Below are 20,833 nucleotides of genomic sequence, written 5' to 3'. Positions count from 1 at the left end.
CATCTTCATATAACTTCTGAATACCAAATATCAACAAATAAACGTCTTTAAATGTGGGATGGTGGCCAGTCAAACAATGAATTCATTTAAGTTATGTCTCAACTAGACAAAATAAGACTTTTGACAGGTCTTCCTGCTGGAAGTCACAAATCACTCCAGCAATAAATTTTCATCAAAGCAGTCTGCTATGATCACAGGTATAAAGAATCTCCAGACGTCATAAAGAAGTTATAGACATGAGAGTTTCCTCTCTGCTGGATAACTAGAATGGATAAAGGGATAAATTGTGACTTTTTACTGTAAGAGCCAAATTTAAATTTATGACATCTATTGCAGTTAATCTATATGACCTGTGTATAAAGACAGCCATGGATGCATTTGACCAAAAGTTACAGTTATGGTGGTTGTGCAAGAGTTCCACTCTTGAATTCATAGATAAAACTGGAGTGTTTTATAATTGAATTGAAAGCTTTTTAAGGGAAGAAGTTTTGGAATAAAATATCACTTAAAATTGGATTTATTATACTCACCAAGAAAATGACATTGCCTTAGCAGCAAAAATGGTTGTTTAAAATTGAATCAAAGGATATAGTAAGCATGTGTTACATGTGCTAGTAATTTTCTTTCCCTTCTTCCATCTTCCCCCCACTTTTAAATTTGAACATTCTTTGGAAACACCTAAACCTAAATCTGAAATTATTTTTATGGTATAGAAGGAGAGTTTAGAAAAATTTAGTTTACAAAGCATCTACTTGCCATTATTTTTCAAATTTGCATTTCTTGATATTTTTCAACTCTCTCCAAAGCTTTAGTAGAGAAAATATCTCAGCAGCAAACCTAATTGGAAATAAATGAGCTCATAGTTATATTTGTTATTCTTTCATACCTCCTTTAGCTGCCAGAATATTCTATAAATGGCCACTGTAACCAGTTTAGTGGGTTTGCCTCACTGCACAGTGCATAAATCACTACTGATTTAACTAAGTCATTCAGCCTTTGAACTGAGAACTCCTTACACACACACACACACACACACACACACAACTATGTTTTGTGGAATTTAAAAACAGTGTTTAATAAAACTTTGATGTCACATTGTTAGTCTTTAAAGTGGATCTTGGTCCTGTCCTCCACATTAGCACTGAGAACAATTTCTATGTATTTTTCACATCTAAAAATATCAGGAGGAAGCAGTATTTTGGAAGATGGTCAAGTGATTTAACAGATAAGTATAATCCATTTGTTTTAACTGAAGCAATAAGTACTTCACTTGAAGGGTAAATAGATACTCCCTTGTTTTCAGAAATCTCTCTGTAGCATCAAATATAACTTTGACCTCGTAAGAAATAATTGCTCTCTGGCACATTAACCCAGGAAGCTGCACTACCTCCCTTTGAGAGCAGATAACGGTATTGTCCAGAATAATCAGGCAAGATTTTGAAAAGACAAATCCCAAGGAGAGGATAAAAATGAAAAGAACTGCATACTTTCCTGTGTTACACCTACAGTTTGCCTCTGTCCTGCAGACGCGACAAGGATATGAATAAGAAACAAAATAGTGAATAAAGCATGAACACCTAAAGAAAACCAAATCACAAAGAGCTTTCTTGTCTCATGCTTGATTTTCAGGAAATACAGTAATCTCCTATTATCCACGGGGGAGGTATGACCAAGACCACCAGGGGACGCCTGAAACCATGGAGAGTACCCGACCTTAGACGTACTATGTTTTTTTCTTATACATATGCACCTAAGATAAAGTTTATTTTATAAATTAGACACAGTAAGAGATGAACAACAATAACGATAAAACAGAACAATTGTAACAGTGGGCTGTAATAAAAGTTATGTGAATGTGGTCTCTGTCCCTCTCAAAATATCTTATTGTGCTGTACTCATCCTTCTTCTTGTGATGATGTGAGATAAAATACTTATGTGAGGGAGGAAGTGAAGCGAATGACATAGGCACTGTGATGTAGCATTAGGTTACTATTGACCTTCTGCTGGTTCATCAGAAGAAGGATCATCTGCTTCCGGAAGTCTTTGGGGGTGGGGGCGGGGAATGGACTCAAACTGCAGAAAGCGAATGTGCGGATAAAAACTATCACAAAAAAGTGTTTCATTTCTACCGGTCATTTCTACTGGGCTTAGGGGAAGTGATGCTTAAAAAAAAAACAAAAAAGGGGGGATAAAGCTTCAAAAGAACAAATAATAAAAACTTGTGTGAAGGGGATTGTGAAAGCTGTTTTGAACTGGTCTGGCCAGTGGTGGCAAGGGACAGGACCCCTGGAGTGTGGGGAGGGTGGGTCCAGAGGCTTCTCTGAGAGGACAAAATGGAGGAAAGTGTTCTTGTTTTCCTCCTGCCTCTCCCCTGTGACCCCTAAGGACAATCACTGCTTCCTCCATTCCTTTTTTTTTTTTTTTAAAGATTTTATTTATTTATTTGACAGAGAGAGACATAGCGAGAGCAGGAACACAAGCAGGGGGAGCGGGAGAGGGAGAAGCAGGCTTCCCGCAGAGCAGGGAGCCCGATGTGGGACTCGATCCCAGGACCCTGGGATCATGACCTGAGCCGAAGGCAGATGCTTAACGACTGAGCCACCCAGGCGCCCGCGCTTCCTCCATTCCTGTTCAGGATGTAATAAAGTCCACCCCAGGAATCAGCTTGCTTAATCTGGGGGGGGGAGGGAATAATGTCCTGCTCAGGTGAAGACTTGATGAGGAGAGGTGTGAGATTATATCACATCGGACGTTCACTCCTTCCCCCTATTCCCTCTCAAACCTCAAGTTTGATGGATTATATTGGAGAGAAGTGCCTCCTCCCCAGGCTTTACTTCCTAAGAGTTTAGGGAGTGAAATTCTGACCAGAGAAACCACCTGCTAGAGGGGCAGCAGAGGGAAATGATTGAAAATGGTTTTCTGATGCTCGGAACTCATTCTCTACCATCTCCTTGGATACACCTGCAGGACTGGCCTTCCGCAAATAGCATACCAGCTGGAATAAATATTAACTGCAGGAGAACTTAAGCTCATAGAACAAAACGGGGGACACATGAAAAGTAAAGCTACCTCCAGTAGGAGGCAAACAAAGTAAAAGACTTATATGATGCTACTTAAACTAATGGACTAGGGGCACCATGGTACAATGGATAGCACACTGACCTCTAAAACTAATGCACTAGGAATTTTTATTTATTTATTTATTTATTTATTTATTTATTTATTTATTTATTTATTAGAGAGAGAGAGAAAGCACAGGCAGAGGGAGAAGCAGGCTCTGATGCAGGACTCGATCCCAGGACCCTGGGATCATAACCTGAGCTGAAGGCAGACGCTTAACCAACTGAGCCATCCAGGTGCCCCTGCACTAGGAATTTTTAAAAAGCATGATGAATATACTCAAGGAAGGGGCACCTGGGTGGCTCAGTCAGTTAAGCATCTGTCTTCGGCTCAGGTCACAATCCCAAGGTCCTGGGATCGAGCCCCACATCAGGCTCCCTGCTTCTCCCTCTTCCTCTGCACCCCATGCTCTCTCTTTCTCTCTCTCTCTCAAATAAATAAATAAAATCTTTAAAAAATATATACTCAAGGAAATAATGGAAGACAATAGCAAAATGAACTGTGAAAAGAGAAATCATTAAAAAGAACCAAGAGGAAATAAAATAAGAATTTAATAAATGTAAGTAAAAATGTGCATACTTCCTAAGGGGTATCAGCACATGAAATGAAGGGGTCAAAATCTGGACAACAGAATAAAGAAAGAAAAAACAGTTAGCAAAAATGTCTCAAAAGTAATGAAAACAGATGTCCCAGAATTAAAAGGTAAAAGACTTCAGGCCAAAATTGGAAATACTCAATAAGAAGAGAAACAAGTTCAGGAGGATGTTGTAAACAGCTAGGAGAAGTAATTCCTAGCTTACACAAGTTGTTCCAGAAAACTGAAAACAAGTGAAAGTTATCCAGTTCTATTTTATCCAGTAATCTCAACTCTAAAAGCCAGATAAGAGAAGTACAAGAAATTACAATTATAGGTCCATATCATTTATGAACATAGACCTAAAAATCATAACTAAACAAATCCAACAGAGTATTGAAAAATATCCTGAAATAATCACATAGTTTTTATCTCAGTGATTCAAGGAAGTTCTATGAAAAGAAAATCTAACAATGTCATATACCACAAAAATAAACTTGAGGAGGAAAAAAAAATCATATAATTTTATTAATGCAGAAAAAAGCATTTGTAAAGTTCAAAATCTTTTTATGGCAAAGACTTCTAGCTAACTAAAGATAAAAGGGAACTTATTTAACTTAGTAAAGTTTATAAATCCATCTCTCTCAGAGTTACACTCTGAAAGGTTTACAAATGAAATCATAGACGTCTGGGATTTGTTTCAAAATAAACTATTGTCTGGGAAGGGGAGTGGAGAGGGTACAGAGGAAACAAAATTACCCATATATTGCAATAGTTGTAACACGATGGTGGATACAATGTGGCTAGTCATTATTCTCACTACTTTGGCAGGAATTGTAAAGATTAAAAACCAAAAACCCACAGCAAGCATTTTACTTAATAAAGAAATTTGAGTTGCATTCCTTTTAAGATGAAGAACAATTTGAGAATATTTAACTTTCATTTCTACCTTTAAAGATAGTACTGGAGGTTCTGACCAAAATTAGTGAAAGAAAGAAAGAGAGAGAGAGAGAGAGGGAGGGAGGGAGGGAGGGAGGAAGGAAGGAAGGAAGGAAGGAAGGAAGGAAGGAAGGAAGAAGATATATAAGAATTAAAAAGGAGATTAACATGACCTTATTTGAAGATAAAATAATCATCTGCCTTGAAAACCCAAACCCAATGGTATTAATGGTAAAATTATTGGAACAAGTGTACCAAATACAAGTTCAACTTCAAAAATAGTATTTCTCTATCCTAGTAATAACTGACTAAACAATATAATTTCAAAAAGAATATCAACAAATATTCTAAGGACTCTAGAAATAAACATAAGTGAGAACATATAAGACTCCGTTTATTTTAAAATTTATTTTAAATTTTATTTTATTTTATTTAAATTTAAATAAATATTTATTTAAATTTAAATAAATATTATTTATTTAAAAAATTTTAAACTCTACAAAGGAAAAAAATGATCTGAATAAATAGAGAGACTTAATATTATGAACATTCAATTCTTCAAAAATTAAACTATAAATTCCAATGTAATTATATATTGAAATTCCTGTAGGATTTTAAAAATATACTTGATATTCTAAAATATTTATGAGGAAATAAATGTCTACAACATAGCTAATTTAATTTTGAAAAGAAAAAGTAGAAAGGAAGAACCTCCCTGCCAGGTATCAAGATATACATATATTGCTAGAATAATAAAAACAAGTGGGCCAACTGAAACAGAACAGAGAGCTCAGAAGCAGCTTCATATACTAATGGGAACTTATACAATAAAGGCGATATTAGATTCATGGGAAATGATGAGTTTTTAGCCCATGAGAATAGATTATATAGAAAAAAAATCTGGATCAAAAGTGAACTCTAGTTGAATAAGATGTTTATATGTCCAGAAAAAAATTATAAAGGTAGTAGAAGAAAATGGAGAAGCCCACCCCTATGACTTAGAGATAAGAAATGATTTCTGGAACCAAATCTCCAAAGCAGGAATTATAAGGAAATATTAATTTGAATAATCAGTTGAAGATTCCTGACCAACAAAGACACTATGGATAAAGTTAACAGATAGATGACAAATCTGCAAGAGTAAAATGTCACTTGTCACCTGTTGCAAGCTGGAAAGGTCAAGTGTTGGGCAGGTTGTGGGGACATGGAGAGACTGATCATGGCATAGAAACTGATACAGGCCTTCTGGAGAATAAGCTGACATTATTTAATTCTATCAAATGAACCCATATCCTATGACCTAGCAAGTCCCATGATAGGTATATATTCTCCAGAAAAATCATAACCAGGTTCATAAAGGGTCATATATAAGAATTTGTACATTTGAAGTGCTATTTGGTTTAGCCAAGAGTTGGAACAATCAAGCTGTCTATCACTGGAGGAGTGGGGAAGTAAACTGTAATGGAATACACACATGGAATATTGTACATCTGTGAAAAGTAACACAGAAGGTGTACACGGAACAACGTGAATGTTTCCTTCTTGAAAATATTTAGTGCTGCACATAAAAACAGTAAAAGAAAAAAATCTCTAATACAATACAATTTACATAAATTAAAAGCACATGTAGACATAACAAAACAAAACTGCATATTTTACCATCATCTAAATGAAAAGATATGCATTAAATCATTATAATGATGGTCTTTTGAGAAGCAAGGGAATTGAATGGGGAATGGGGATAAAATGGATTGCATAAATAGATGTGGGAGTCTTGCACAGACTGCTGTTGCAATTCTACAAGAATGGGGATTTTGGATTGTGCTGAGTAAACATTTGTTGAGTGCCTGAATGTGACATGAATTGAGGAATATGATTCATTTTCTCTCTCTGTACCTGAGTTCCAAATATTAGGTTGCATCATATGAAATTGCAAGATGTTTGTAGGTCAAAAATGGCCAAATATCAGCGGTTTCATATAACTCAACCTAATAGAAAGGGAAATCTGAAAATGATGAAAGGTACTTAGGGAAATATAAACAACCACTGTAAAGACTAGTGGGAGATAACATGAAAGACAAACCAAATTTGATTCTACCTTTTCATAATTAACTAAAAACCACCTACATGGATATAGTTAAGATGACTGTCCTTAAAATAAAGTGCCCTTAAGACTTAAGTCATCAATAGTATTTCCTTAAAATGTCAGTCATATACTATACTAAGGAATATAGCACCTGTATCTTTTATCACTCTGATCTTTTTTTCAATTGACTATATTTAATGGGCCATTTAAAGATTTTTCACTACTGGAAGATTTTCCAGAATTTACAATGTAGTTTATATAAGATAAATTCTGAAAAACATCAGGTTCAGTCACTTCTGAATCTCTTGAAATTATGAAAGGCACTTGTACATTCTTTTTTTTTTAAACTTTATTATGATTGAAATACAAAAAGTTGTACATATTTACCATATACAATTTGATGAATTTGGAGATAAATACACCTATGAAACCATTGCCACAATCAAGCCATAATCACATCTATTCCTTCTAAATTTTACCCTCCATGTATGTATGTATGTATGTATGCATGTATGTATGTATGTATTATTTAGTGATACAGACACTTAACATTAAGTTCTATTCTCTTAGAAAATCTTAGTATCATTAACTGTAGGCACTATGCTGTCCATAAAATTCTAGGACATACTCATCTTGCATAAGTGAAACTTTGTACCATTTGACCAATCTGTTCTCATTTCCCCTTTCCCCCAGCCCCTGGTAACTATCATTCTATTCTCTGCTTCTGTGAGTTTGACAATTTTAGATTCTCAAATAAGTGGGATCATGTAGTATTTGTTCTTTGAAGAAATTTTTGATTTTAGAGAAATAATTGTTCAGAGGACAGATATGAGAAAATGGGAAGAAACTGAAAGAACATACAGGATAAGATATTTGTGTGTTCTTTTAGTTTCTTCCTATTTCCTCTTACCTGTCCTCTGAACAATTATTTCTCTAAAATTGGAAACTTCTTGGGGTGCCTGGGTGGTTCAGTCACTTAAGCATCTGTCTTCAGCTCAGGTCATTATCTCAGGGTCCTGGGATCGAGCCCCATGTCAGGGTCCCTGTTCTTCCTCTCCCTCTTCCCCCACTTGTGCTCTTTCTCTCTCGCTCTCTCTCTCAAATAAATAAATAAAATCTTTTTAAAAAATAAAATAGAATTGGAAACTTCTTAAAATTTACCCATTGTGTTGTTACTAGACCTTATTTTCAACTGAGGTGACCTGAGTTACCTTTTATAACTAAATTTTTTGTGCTTGTTACTAAGTTTTTCCAGAAAACTTTCTCATCATGCTTCATGTCAGGGCTTTCTAGCTTAGGCACACTTGAGAGCTTTGTTTTTCACTCAGCAAATATTCCATATTGATTACTGTAATAAAATAGTCATTTTGCTTCCTAAGAATGAAGAAAAAACATAAGGAAAAATTTTATTTTCATTTGTCACAATGATTATATTTTTCTTGAATAAGTGGAAAGTCAAGAAAACAGAACACATCTGAGGATTAGCTTTATAATGGGTCAAAGAATTGAACTAAAATGATGAATTGAGAAAACAAGATGCAGCTTTTGTGATCCCTAGTGAATTAAGCTGTTTCCAGTTCCTTTTTGAACCTACACCTATTAAATGAAAATCTCTACTTACAGCAATAAAATGAGGCAAACTTTGTTCAATGGGATTTGATAATCATAAAGGTCAGAGAAAGGCAGCTCAACTCACTTTACCTATCTTTAACATACTTTGAGGGAAACAACAGCTTCGGCGGAAATTTTACCTTGACGGTGAAGCGTTTTTTCTTTGGTTCATTCCAAACTGTGCCATTTGAATGAATGAATGCACGCAAAGGTCTTAAGGATGTCACCAACACATATGCTTTAAGAATCACAGATAGTTCTTCAGCTCTGAAGATTGTTTCATGTCGAGCAAGGACTGTTGTTTGATTCCTAAAAAAATAAGCCAGCATAGTTAATGCTCCATAACTTAGGGTACGTCATTTGTACATTACCTCGAAGCTTGGTGCACGCATTCTTCCTTTGTTGGACCCCAGCTTTCAATGTGTGGGTTTCCTTAAGCAACTTCACTGCTTATCAGCATCGCTGCCAAGGGATACGCAGGTACAGAGAGAGGGGATCAAATTGACAAGAGCTCTCCACTCCGGTAGACTTAATTAAAAAATTTTTAAGAGAAAGAAAGATAGGGAAATAGTGCCTAAAATAAGGTTTAACGGTTTAAAAAATGTAAATTAGTCATGTCTGTACCATTACAACAAAAGTGATTCAAATTACAGTTTAGGGAATAGTGAAGACATTTTCCCCGTCCTGCTCTGGCCTGCCTTTGCTTTATCTTCTCCTTGACAAGAAAAGATATTCTACTTTTCAATAGTGGACAGGTCACCAAAAATATGCCAAAATATGTTCCCGATCTACTAGTCTGATTCTACCCAATAACTGTCATCACAGATAATTATGGGTTAATTTAAGGGCTAAATTATGAAGATAACACTTCAGTTTACAAGGGAAAATTAACATTAATATTTTGTGATGAAACAAGTATACTTTAATCATAAAAGATCCCAAAATGTTTAATTATTTGCTTTCTGGCATGATATTTCTGTTTCAAATATCTAAGTCTGATCAATGAAAAGATTGTGCTATTTCAACTTTTGAAGTCTAGGTAAGCAGGAGATGCATATGGTTCTTCAATAAATACTATTAACTGTAGAAATCTACCGAATAATTATAAAATTAGATGAAGTAAACTATTTTGTCTCTTGGATAAGATAATGAAAATCTTTTAATTTTTCACTATAATTTATCTATGTTACAAAATCATTTCCCTGGAGGTAACTTAAATAATTTGGCACCCTGCAGTTGCTTTCTTAGATCCTAGGAGCCATAAAAAAAATATTAACCAGAAAAAGAATTCATTCAGCCATACTCATAGACTAGGGCAATGTCATTTGAGTATAAAATGGAAGTTAAAATTTTATAGTTTCACACTGTCAAGGTTTCAAATTCTATTTCTGTTAATGTAACTTCCTAGATAAGAGTCCTATTTACCCAAATGTTTATTCTCTGGCAAGAGAGGTTTGAATTAGTCTAGAAAAAAATCAGTGATGGCATTCTTTATTAAGAAGAGATAGCTGAAATTTTATGTAACAGAACCTAATAATTCAAACATGTAATACCCCCTGGATATCTTCAGGGGTTTTCTCTTGTTAGCTGTTTCCAAGAATGCATGCTGGATATAACAATTCAAAATGATTAGCTTACAGCTGTTCACGTCGCCAGTCCCATGGTTTCCACATATGTGGCTTCACTGTTTTTAAAAGGTAACTCGAAGTGCTCAGCTTTAACTGTATGCTCTGATCCAGACACACAGAGGGGCTCACCAGAAGTCGCAATTCTGAAAAAATTCAGAAGAGCAAAAACCAGTCATTCTATTGTTTCTTTTTGAAATTGCTCCAAAGTAGTGTTTGCTGTGTTCAACTACATGATGTATGGGAAATAGGCAACCCATTTTTTTCTCCATTCTGAATCAGTTAGATCCATTCAATAACGCATGTTTATAAAGGCCTTTGTTTTGCAGTTTATTCTGTCACAATAGACTAGGAAAACAATTATAGTAACTGATTTCAATTCTTCTTGCTCAGAAAGAGAGATAGAAATGATGTCTCCAACTGTCCTGAACCAGGCAGATCTACCCTCCACACACGTAAGAGATGCACTCCTAATATGGGGAAGATGGCTGCAGGAGCTGACTTTTGCTTGTGATGAGAATATTACATGGACAACTTGAATTGATTTCCTGACAATAGCACAGTCCTTCATGTGCTAGAGCCTCTCTCATGCTTCATGATCTTGGTAAACTCGACCACAATGCTTTATTATTTTGTAAAATAGTATTTAATAGTTTTTAAAGTATATAAAAGTGAAGACCAACAGTAATGATTTACTCAGAATGCTCACTGATATTTTTTAAAAAAATAAATGTATTGAAGGTACATGGTTAAAAAAATTCAAATTGTATGGAACGTTATCAAATTGGAAAAAAAAAAAAAAAGAAGCATCCAGCAATCCACCCCTATCTGGGACCTCTCTCTGCCAAAGCCAATGCCTACATATTTGCTTTTGAAGTCTAAATCAGTGCACAATGGGTAAGATGCATATGGTTCTTCAATATGTAAATTGATATAAATATCAACATATCCATATAACTTATATATGCAGACACTTCTGCTTTTTAAACTATCCAAAAGAGACATTACAGTAGTCCCCTTTATCTATAGTGTTGCTTTCCTCAGTTTCAGTTACCTGTGGTTAACCCCCAGTCAAGAAGCAAATGATCCTCCTGACGTACCATCAGGTCAGCAGTAGCCTAATGCTACGTCACAGTGCCTGTGTCCTTCACCTTTCTCTCATCATCTAGGCATGTTATCATCTCAGTCATCACAAGAAGGATGAGTGCAGCACACTAACAGATTTCCAGAGAGCGAGACCACATTCACATAACCCTTATTACAGTCCAGTTATAATTGTTCTATTTTATTATTAGTTATTGTTGGTAATCTGTTACTGTGCCTAATTTATAAAATAAACTTTATCTTAGGTGTGCATGTATAAGAAAAAACAGTACATTTGGGTTCGGTACTATCTGAGGTTTCAGGCAAGCACTGGGGGTCCTGGAACGCATCCCCTGCAGATAAGGGGGGATTGCTGTATAATGGTCTATGTCTGGCATGTTTACCTACCAATCCATCCTGGAATCCTTTCCATTTGAGCATACACAGAATTACATTATACTTCTTGGGGCGCCTGGGTGGCTCAGGCGTTAAGTGTATGCCTTTGGCTCAGGTCATGATCCCAGAGTCCTGGGATAGAGAGGACATCAGGCTCCTTCCTCAGCAGGGAGCCTGCTTCTCCCTCTGCCACTCCCCCTGCTTGTGTTCCCTCTCTCGCTATCTCTCTGTCAAATAAATAAAAAATCTTTGAAAAAAAAAAGAATTACATTATACTTCTTAATGCTTAGGGTGTGCCGTTAAATGGATATACCTTTGATTTAATCATTCTCTTACTGTTGTGTATTCAGATTATATTTGTAATTTTTCCTTTTGTTATTTCAAAAATACTGCACAATGAATGCTCTTCTAAATCTATTTGGGTGTACTTTTACAAGTTTATCTAGGGTCAAAGTCTAGTCTGTATGTGTAATTACCAGATCAACGAATAAATGCAATGTAAAAATGATAGGTATTACTGAATTGGCTTCCAAAAAGGTTGCCCCAATTTCCACTCGCTCCGACAGCACATGAGAGTTGTTTTTCCTTGCCGTCAGGTCACAGTGATTTATTTTTAAATTATACAATTTATCTAGCTCTCAAGATGGAACAAAGCCTTTAAATTATTTTTCCCCCTTGTGCACGTTTCATCAATACTAACATAGTCTAATTTAAAACACTTCACACTCTTAAGTAAAAGTCAGCAGAAGTCAAGCTGTTCAATGTATTCCCATATCTCATTATTTAGCACAGTGTGATCTTTCTCAAAAAATGATAGCCTACTTGTAAGGCTTCCTTATTAATGAAGTTCTAATACATCATAATAAAAGAAATACTCAAATTGCTTGTTTCTGGAGGTGACAAATGAAGAGTCATTAAGGTAATTTCTTTTCTTGGGAATCACAACTTAAGAAGAGTTGAAATGTTTATATAATCCTTTAAATTTACAGTCAGAAAATACATTCTCTTTTTTTCACTAAGTAGACATTTTTTAGGATTTATTACTAGGAAAGATTTTGTCTCTCTGGAAGAGCTAATTTGTGGCCTTCTTTTGTATAATACGAGAACAGTGTAATTTACTCTGATTTCCTTTTTATCCTTACTGCCAGGAAGCACAGCATTGATCTGAAGCCCAAGCAGAGCTGACTTTGAAGAAGCTACCCCTATTAAGTGTTTCACCAAGGTAGTAGCTCAATGATTTTCAGGAAGTAGTAGTCAGCAAATATATCAAAGAATAAACAATTTTATGTCACCTTTTTTTTTTTTGCCTTAGTTCAAATGGAAGAGCCTATAACACAGAGCACAAGGAATCCAATATAAGAATTGTCAAGAATATGTCAGCGTTCCACATCAGCCCTTGAAACTGTGGTTGAACAATGGAATGTAATATTGATTAAAGTAATTTTTACCCTTTGTGATATATATATACATATATATATATAGATATAGGATCTATAGGTATATATATATGGGTTTCCATTATCTTATTCCACATTTGAGGTTACTCTTAATGATTCTAACCCCCCAAAACCAACAAAAAGCCCCTCTAATTAGATATTCCCTAACATCTAAAATCATTCCCATTTCCCTTGATTATAGCAAAAAATTAAAAATGAGCTCCATTAAGGGACATCTGCGTGGCTCAGATGGTTAATCATCTGCCTTTGGCTCAGGTCTTGATCTCCGGGTCCTGGGATCGAGTCCCACATCGGGCTCCTGGCTCAGGGGGAGTTTGCTTCTCCCTCTGCCTCTCCCCTCTGCTTGTGCTCTCTCCCTTTCTCTCTCTCTCTCTCTCAGATGAATAAATTTTAAAAAATCATTAAAGAAATAAGCTCCATTAATCCTTGTAAAAGCTGCAACTACATTTTATGGAACTATGATAAATAATTGTGGAAATCTTAAATACCCTATGTTCTCACTTAACAGAGTCAAAGAATTGTCAGTAGTCACTATTCCTTTCATCTTTCATTTGGCTTTTCTATCAAAGGCTCTCTCAACAAACCAGTCCAATCCACTTGTTTTAATATTCCATTCCCCTCTTCTCCCTAGACCACCCAACACACACATGAACCTAGAGATCTTCTATAAGCAATACCAAAACAAGCTTCTGTTTTTTGGGGAAATTTGGGAGATGAGTGCCTATGATACAGTCTTTTAAATGACCTTGTAATTCATTAAGACGTATTTGTTAAATATTTTCAGAAAGCAATTAAATATGGAGGGCCTAGCATGTGTATTTAGGGTTTTTCTACCCCACAGTATGAGGACTGAATGAATAGGCAGCTACAGATGCGAAATATCTATGTGTTTTTATTTATCAACTACCCTTAGCTTATTTTAAAGAGCTATGAAGCCTGTAACTTTACCACTTACCCAGAGAAAAAATGAACAATTTTTAAAGGATGCATGAAGACTGCTTTTCTCCTGCCTTCTAACATTTGGTTGGCCAGGGACCCAGTACCCACTGAGTATGGTGCAGTTTTAAGAAAAGAAAGATTAAACCAGAACCACAAGACCTGGGTTTTCATTTTGATTCTTACTAACCAATGCTTAATGGATGTGTGACAATGTCAAGGAGTCTTCTAGAATCCAGAATATGATTTCTCATGAATTTCCTGATTGTCCCACATCACTGAACACAATGCTGATGCATAACAAGTGTTCAGTAAGTGTTTGTTCTAGCAATGAGCTAGTTTGGAGGGTTTGGGGGGGGCGTAGGGGTTAAGTCAATGTGTACTTGGAAAACAAAATGGTATCCCAATGTATTCAAAATATTTTATTTTTTTCCCTTTTATATGGCATGTAATTATATACATTATAGGCAAAGACTATACACTGGAAAACAAGCAATGATTAGCAGGCAAATTTATACTATATTTGATTTAATGTTTTGCCCAGAGCTAATAATTAATAGGAAAGTAAAAGTGGAAAATGTAATTATATTTCATAAATGTTTGAATATTGTCTTGCATTTCATATTAGGAAACTACACTTAGCCACTATTTTCTCATTTTAAAACTTCCAGTGAAGATAAAAGGTCTTAATTAATAATTAACAGTTAGTTTTGAGATTAGAAGTATAAATAAGTACCATTTGTGGGTATATTAATTGTTCTTTTTACCCAAAGACATTTACAAGCCTTAGTCCTTAGCCCACAGGTATAGCTATGCAAACATACCCACAGAACTTACATACATAACAAATATAAATTAATATATGCACAAACTAAAGTCATAGCCAGGAAAAAAACTGAGTCAGGGCCCTGGGAGAAAATGAATGGATGGCAAGTCAAAATCGTAAGTGAAGAGACTATTAACCAAGAAACTATTACAGAAGGGGACTGTTAAAGAGGGTAGCATTAAGGGAAAACAATAGGTAGTGAAGCTCCCAGGGTTGACAAAATGGACGCTCTTGCCACCCCTAGCCCAGGAGGGCGGGGATTATAGAACCAAGCAAAGGGCATAGCTGTGGGAGAGAACACTGAGCATGAGCTATGGTCACAATAGCTGTGGGAGAGGATGCTGAGCATGAGCTATGGCCACAGATAGAAGAACACTGGCACTACTAAGCCAGGTCTGGCCGGGAAGCAGGTAGGGAATAAATATCCCAAAGTTCCCTCCTCCTGAACTCTGATCTCCTGCTGGAAGTCAGAGGACAAGGGAGCCCCACTGATGCAGTGTGCGGTGGAGAGCTTCCTGGGGAAGGGTCAGTCTAGAGTGAAGGAGCAAATGAAGAATATCCAGAGCAAACCCTGCATTTGGTGAATAGAAATTTGTGCCCTAGTTTTCTTCTTACTAGCCACATGTCCTGGAGAAACAATCATGTGTGTATGAGAATGTGTGCAGGCGCGTGCACATAGGGGAAGAGTTAGTAAGAAAGAAATATTAGCTTTGATCTCTAATAAGAGCATTTGTATATGGCAGTAGGCCATGGCTTAAGATGAATCATATGAAATTGCCTTTTGTTAGGTAAAAAATGGCTGAATATTGATCAAATATCAGCAATTCATAATGTTTCTCTTTCTAAACTGTGATGCAAAAGAGTCCATAAACATACCACCTATGAAAGAAGGTTCCAGTGGCTAGAATGTCTGTGGGTAGGAATGACGAAAGGGTGCATTGGTTAAATTTATGTGTCAACTTGACTGGGCCAAGGGATACCCAGATAACTGCTTAAACATTATGGGTGTGTTTATGAGGGTATGTTTGGAGGAGATCAGCATTTGAACTGGTGGAATGAGTAAAGCAGAGAGCTCTCCCAGATGTGGTTGGGCATCAACCAATCTGTTGAGCTCCTGAACAGAACAAAAGGGCAGAGGAAGGGTGAATTTGCTCTCTGGCTGATTAATTGGCTGTGACATCAATCTTCTCCTACCCTTAGTACACTTGGTTCTCAGGCCTTCAGATCTGGGCTGGAATCTAATGAATGGCTCTCTACATCACCAGCTTTCCTTAGTCTCCAGGTTGCAGATGGCAGATAATGGGACTTCTCAACTTCCAGAATCACATGAGCCAATACATTACAATGAGTCTCTTTCTCTCCTTCTCTCTCAATGAAGATATAATAATAGAAAGATAGATAGATCTTATTTTCTGTTTCCATGGAAAACCCTAATATGAGGGACAAACTTGAAACCATTCAATGAGTATTTAGTATATGCTTTGAAAACAATAGAAGCATAGCCCAGGTTCTGCCAATTCCTAAAAAAGAACAAATATCTTCACCTCTGAATCTGTTTCCTTCTTTGCTTGATGATGAAAAAGACAGCAGCAAGCACAGTGGGTACTAAACAAATATTTACTAAACGAACAACTAGATGATTTCTGAGGTCGTTTATAATTCTAAATTCTTGTGATCCCAGGTGAAAAGTTGTAATTTTTAATATATGCTGTATATGACCTAATGGAATAGATAAGTCGCAAGAGTCCAAGGGCCAGCCCTGGAATATGGTCCCTCTGTGAATTCAGGTATATTTCAGCAATTCCGAGTGCTCCACAAGGTCAACCAGTTGCCATTTTCTTTGTGTGAGGCCCAATAAACCACATAGGAGACACTGTATCTGGATCCCCTTTGAGCTCCCACCCGGTGAGAAAGTATTTGGGGAATATCAATGACCCTTTCACTTCTTGAACCCTGTGCAAAATGGGGAGGAAACACACCACCAGGTACATTCAGGTTCACCAACTTGATCCCTCATTTGCAGTTAGAGAGGAGGGATTGTTGTAAGTATTAAGTACTTCTAAGGGAATTAGTTTACTGGACCAGGAGCTCTACGAAGTCAGGAATTCTGGGTTTTTCTTTCCATTGTGTATGAAGTGCCAAACACACTTAGGCCAGCACTTAACATAGGAGGTCAATCTCTGTTTAATAAGTGAATGCTAATGTCTTCTTAACCAAATAACTAGAGATAAGTGCACTGGCCATAGAAAAAGGGGCTGAAATGAAAAGAATGAGCAAGCCGATTGCTGAGCAGTTTTACTAGAGTTGTATAGCATAACCTTTTGTTCTTGACCTAGGCAATTAGCATAACATGGACAGGAATTGGTTTTTCTCTGTCCACTTCAATGAGGTATTTGTTAGAGTAGCATGATGTGTTTTGACCCCATCGGGACCCTGCAACAACACAGGGGAGGCTCCAGGGAGGAAGCAATGATAGATACCCCGAGAGGAACTATCAAAGGCCAAGAGGTCTAATATCAGCAGAGCCCCCTGGAGCCCACAGCAAGCATAGAAAACCATGGAAGAGAAGGTCACCAGTAGACAGCCAAGAGGAAGGCTGCCCTTACAGGGACATCATATAAGAGATGGATTTGGGGACCAAGGCTGCATTTGTTTCCCCAGGCAAACTGAACCTGTGCCTTGGGAAGACATGGATGAACCCAATAAAGATGCATGTTCTGATTTCTCCAGGATGTTACAATATAGTTGCTATCCAATACCCTTTTTTTTCAACAATATTTTACAAATATTATTCCAAAAAACATTTATTTAAAAAATTCTAATTCTTGCCTATTAATGGATTCCTATTCATAAGTATGACCATGAACAAATTCCTTAACTTTTCTAAGTTCAGTGTCTTTATCTAGAAAATGAGAATTATAACAGTAGTAATAATAAGAACATACCTCATATGTATGCTGACAGAATTAAATATAAAATTTTCTTTAAAGGACTTTGCACAGCCCTTGGCATATATCAAATGCTCAAAAAATGTTAAATAGCTACCACTGTAGTAGTTTACTATAATACTTTTCTATAATCTAGGAAATCTGTTTATAACTAGAAACTTCACAAAGTGTAACTTAAATGTTATTCCTTTTGAATTTATTCAACACTAAGGGTTTCTCATCACTGCTGACTATCAGAGAAAGGCTAATCTATTAAATCCTCTTTTATGTGATTCTTAAACATGTGACATTTGCCATTAGTCACTTAAGAACAAAGCAGGAAATATGTGATAAGCACAGATGTGTAGACCAAAATAAAACACAGCAATATTATTTGAAGTAGCTTGTAAAAACACACTGGTTTTAGTGACTTTCCTCAAATTTAGCATTGCGATCTCCCAGCAAAGCAGTTCATTTCCTGTTGTTCCACTTATTTAAAGGAGTTCTGTGTTAAGGCTAGGTTTCTGTGGATGGGGTAAGCCTAGGACTGACCCAGTTTTACAATATTTAAATCTATTCCTCTCTGTTTTGTTCAGGAAGAGACTTTTTCACAAACAACCAACACAACCAACTCTTAGTCAACAGAACTAGCTGTTTATTTATGACCATAGACAAAATTTATGACCCATAGACAAAAGACCCTAGACTATTTCAGACCTACACTTGAATTTAAATGGTATAATATGAGGATATATGGGCTCCAAACACATCAATTCCTTAATACATTTTTATTTTCATTTTATGCAAGTGGTATTATTAATACATAATTCTAACCTTAAGCCAAGCCACTCAAAATTCCACATTATTGTGTTACTACCTAGGTGGATTTGACACCAATAGTCTATTCTCTATAGTTTCAGAATATCTTTCTTATGTTACCATATAAGGGTGCATCAAACCACAAATACAAATATCATAGTATTTCAGTATAGTAATTTTGGGGGGAAAAGAATAACTTCCATTTTGTGTTGTAAGAAATAAGTTGCAGCCCATGTCCTGATGTAAATGGAGATAAAATCTGACCCATAAAAATTACCAGATCAATGACACACCAATGTGCTTGAAAGAAGTAGTCATTGTATAAAGTTTCCACCAGCTAACCAATCAATCAATCAAATGCTTGTTGAGCACTCAGTAAATGCAAGCCATAAATGTTCTCCTTTCTGTTCTTTTTTCAGTGGAAGTGTCAAAGTCATGCAATTGTACAAAAACAATTTTCCCCATGGACTGCTCTATGTTTTGACCATGACAACATAAGAACCTTGAATTCTGTTCATTTTCCTTGGTAATCAAAGCTATGTCTAGGCTACTACTTCAATTTTCTTGCCCCTATGATTTCACTGCAATGATCAAACAGCATGAAAGATTGTTTTATTACTTTATGGCAGCTTAATTTTGCCTTGATATTTTTCTGCATGAATTTTCCAAGGAAAAAGAAAGGGAAAAAAATGCTTGACTAGTTCAGCAAGACCAAAGATGAATAATTCAGTATAAATTAATGAGCATCATTAATAACAATTTGAAACACAACCTCCAACAAATATTAATAAATAGAGTGCAACAAATATGATAATAGAATAGCTGTCTAAACCCACCCATTGTGAAAAGAAGTTAATCACTTTATTAATATTAAACTTTTTTTCTCAGGAACATTTTCTGGAGTAAACCATGAAATATTATTGATATAATTTACATCAGAATAATTAATGACTTACTAAAAATTTGTGATTCCAAATTCTTTTTAAGTATATTGAAGTCAATCCTAATTTAAATGTAAGACACAAACACTGGGGGTCATTGCCCCTATTTTAAATGAAACCAAGCATTAACCTATTTCTCCTTCAATGACAACTTCACAGACCAACTCAATCTTCCATTTTTACTCTATGTTTTTGGTATAATAAAATGTGCATGGTATTATTGTCAATCTGCTTCTCCACTTCTATACTATTTATAAGTAAATGTATTAAATGTGAACCAAGTACATATTTAGAATATCAATATTTTCATAATATCTGACTCCATGATTGAGATAAGAATATAGAATACACAGAGACTACAGCCAGTTGCCGAAGTGAAATTTAATGAGAGCCAGAGATCCAAATGCCAGAAATAGGTCAGTAACATGGAAATATGTCAGAGAAGATTTTTGGTTAGGACACTGAGCAAACATATTTTTATGGAACCATTTTATCCTCAAGTTCTTTCCCCTCTCCAACTGACCGGTGATATAATTGGAGTCTGTGGAGGTCAGGCTTGGCTGAGCGGCATCATAATACAAGAGTCCACTCCTAATATAGATGAGGACACAGAGGGCAAGTGTCAGAAGCCAGGCAGAACCTGATAAGAATTTCTGAAATGGTGTCACAGTTTTCAACCTTAGCTAGGTAAGACGATCATTAGCCAGGTACATTTGACCTATTTTATATCTTGTAAATGACTAAAGAATTAACCAATTAATTGAGCCAAAAGGGGAGGAGCCTTCATGTCTGAAGTGTTGAATAATTTTTGGTCTTTAAAAATGTTAATTAAGTGATTCAAATTTTGAGTTTTTCTTTTCCTATTCTTGTCTAGATTTTAAACTCTGAAGTTAAGCTGTCTTTTCTCCCTGTAGAACTTAGGTCAGGACATGAAATTCAAATGACTATTTTCTATAAGGATATTCTGCTTCCCTTTTTTTTTTTTTTTAAGTAGGCTCCACGCCCAGCATGGATCCCAGTGCGGGGCTTGAACTCACAACTCCGAGATTGAGACCTGAGCAGAGATCAAGAGTTGGATGCTTAACTAACGTAGCCACCCAGGTGCCCCAAAGGTATTCTTCATATTTTCTTTAAACATCTCTTATCTTTTGTATTGCCAAGTTGCTTTCAGTATATATGTGCATGTGGGTATATATATGCATGAATATCTATATAAATTATATAACATATATATTTAATTTATATATATAACTACATATATGAATTATTTTTCAGAGATTTAATACAATCTAACTCAGCTTTAGTTCTGACATCAGCATTTTATCTCAATTAACCTCACTTGTCTGCATGTCCCTGAATAGCAATCCCAGACTGAACATCCAGTTCTAAACTGCCACTTAGATGCCTTAAAATAGGTGGATGGTGGATAACAAGTCATTTATATCTTGTTTTTTTCTTACCAAATACATTGAATGCCTTAGGGAAAATGACTG

General features: G+C 35.9%; 1 protein-coding gene across 4 annotated transcripts in view; it reads right to left on the bottom strand.

Annotated features, from left to right (window-relative positions):
- The window catches only part of CPED1 (cadherin like and PC-esterase domain containing 1), a 265,948-nt gene that overhangs the window by 159,247 nt on the left and 85,868 nt on the right, over positions 1 to 20,833 (bottom strand). For all 4 annotated transcript variants that reach the window (XM_078059501.1, XM_078059500.1, XM_078059502.1 and 1 more), the window contains 2 exons: positions 9,969 to 10,101; positions 8,471 to 8,639 (listed from right to left, as the gene is read on the bottom strand). In XM_078059501.1, the coding sequence (XP_077915627.1) occupies positions 8,471 to 8,639; positions 9,969 to 10,101 (302 nt within the window). The remainder of the gene's footprint in view (positions 1 to 8,470; positions 8,640 to 9,968; positions 10,102 to 20,833) is intronic.

The sequence above is a fragment of the Halichoerus grypus genome, chromosome 12, assembly GCF_964656455.1.
Source record: "Halichoerus grypus chromosome 12, mHalGry1.hap1.1, whole genome shotgun sequence".
Classification (NCBI taxonomy): Eukaryota; Metazoa; Chordata; class Mammalia; order Carnivora; family Phocidae; genus Halichoerus; species Halichoerus grypus.
This window is presented reverse-complemented; position numbering and strand designations above follow the sequence as displayed.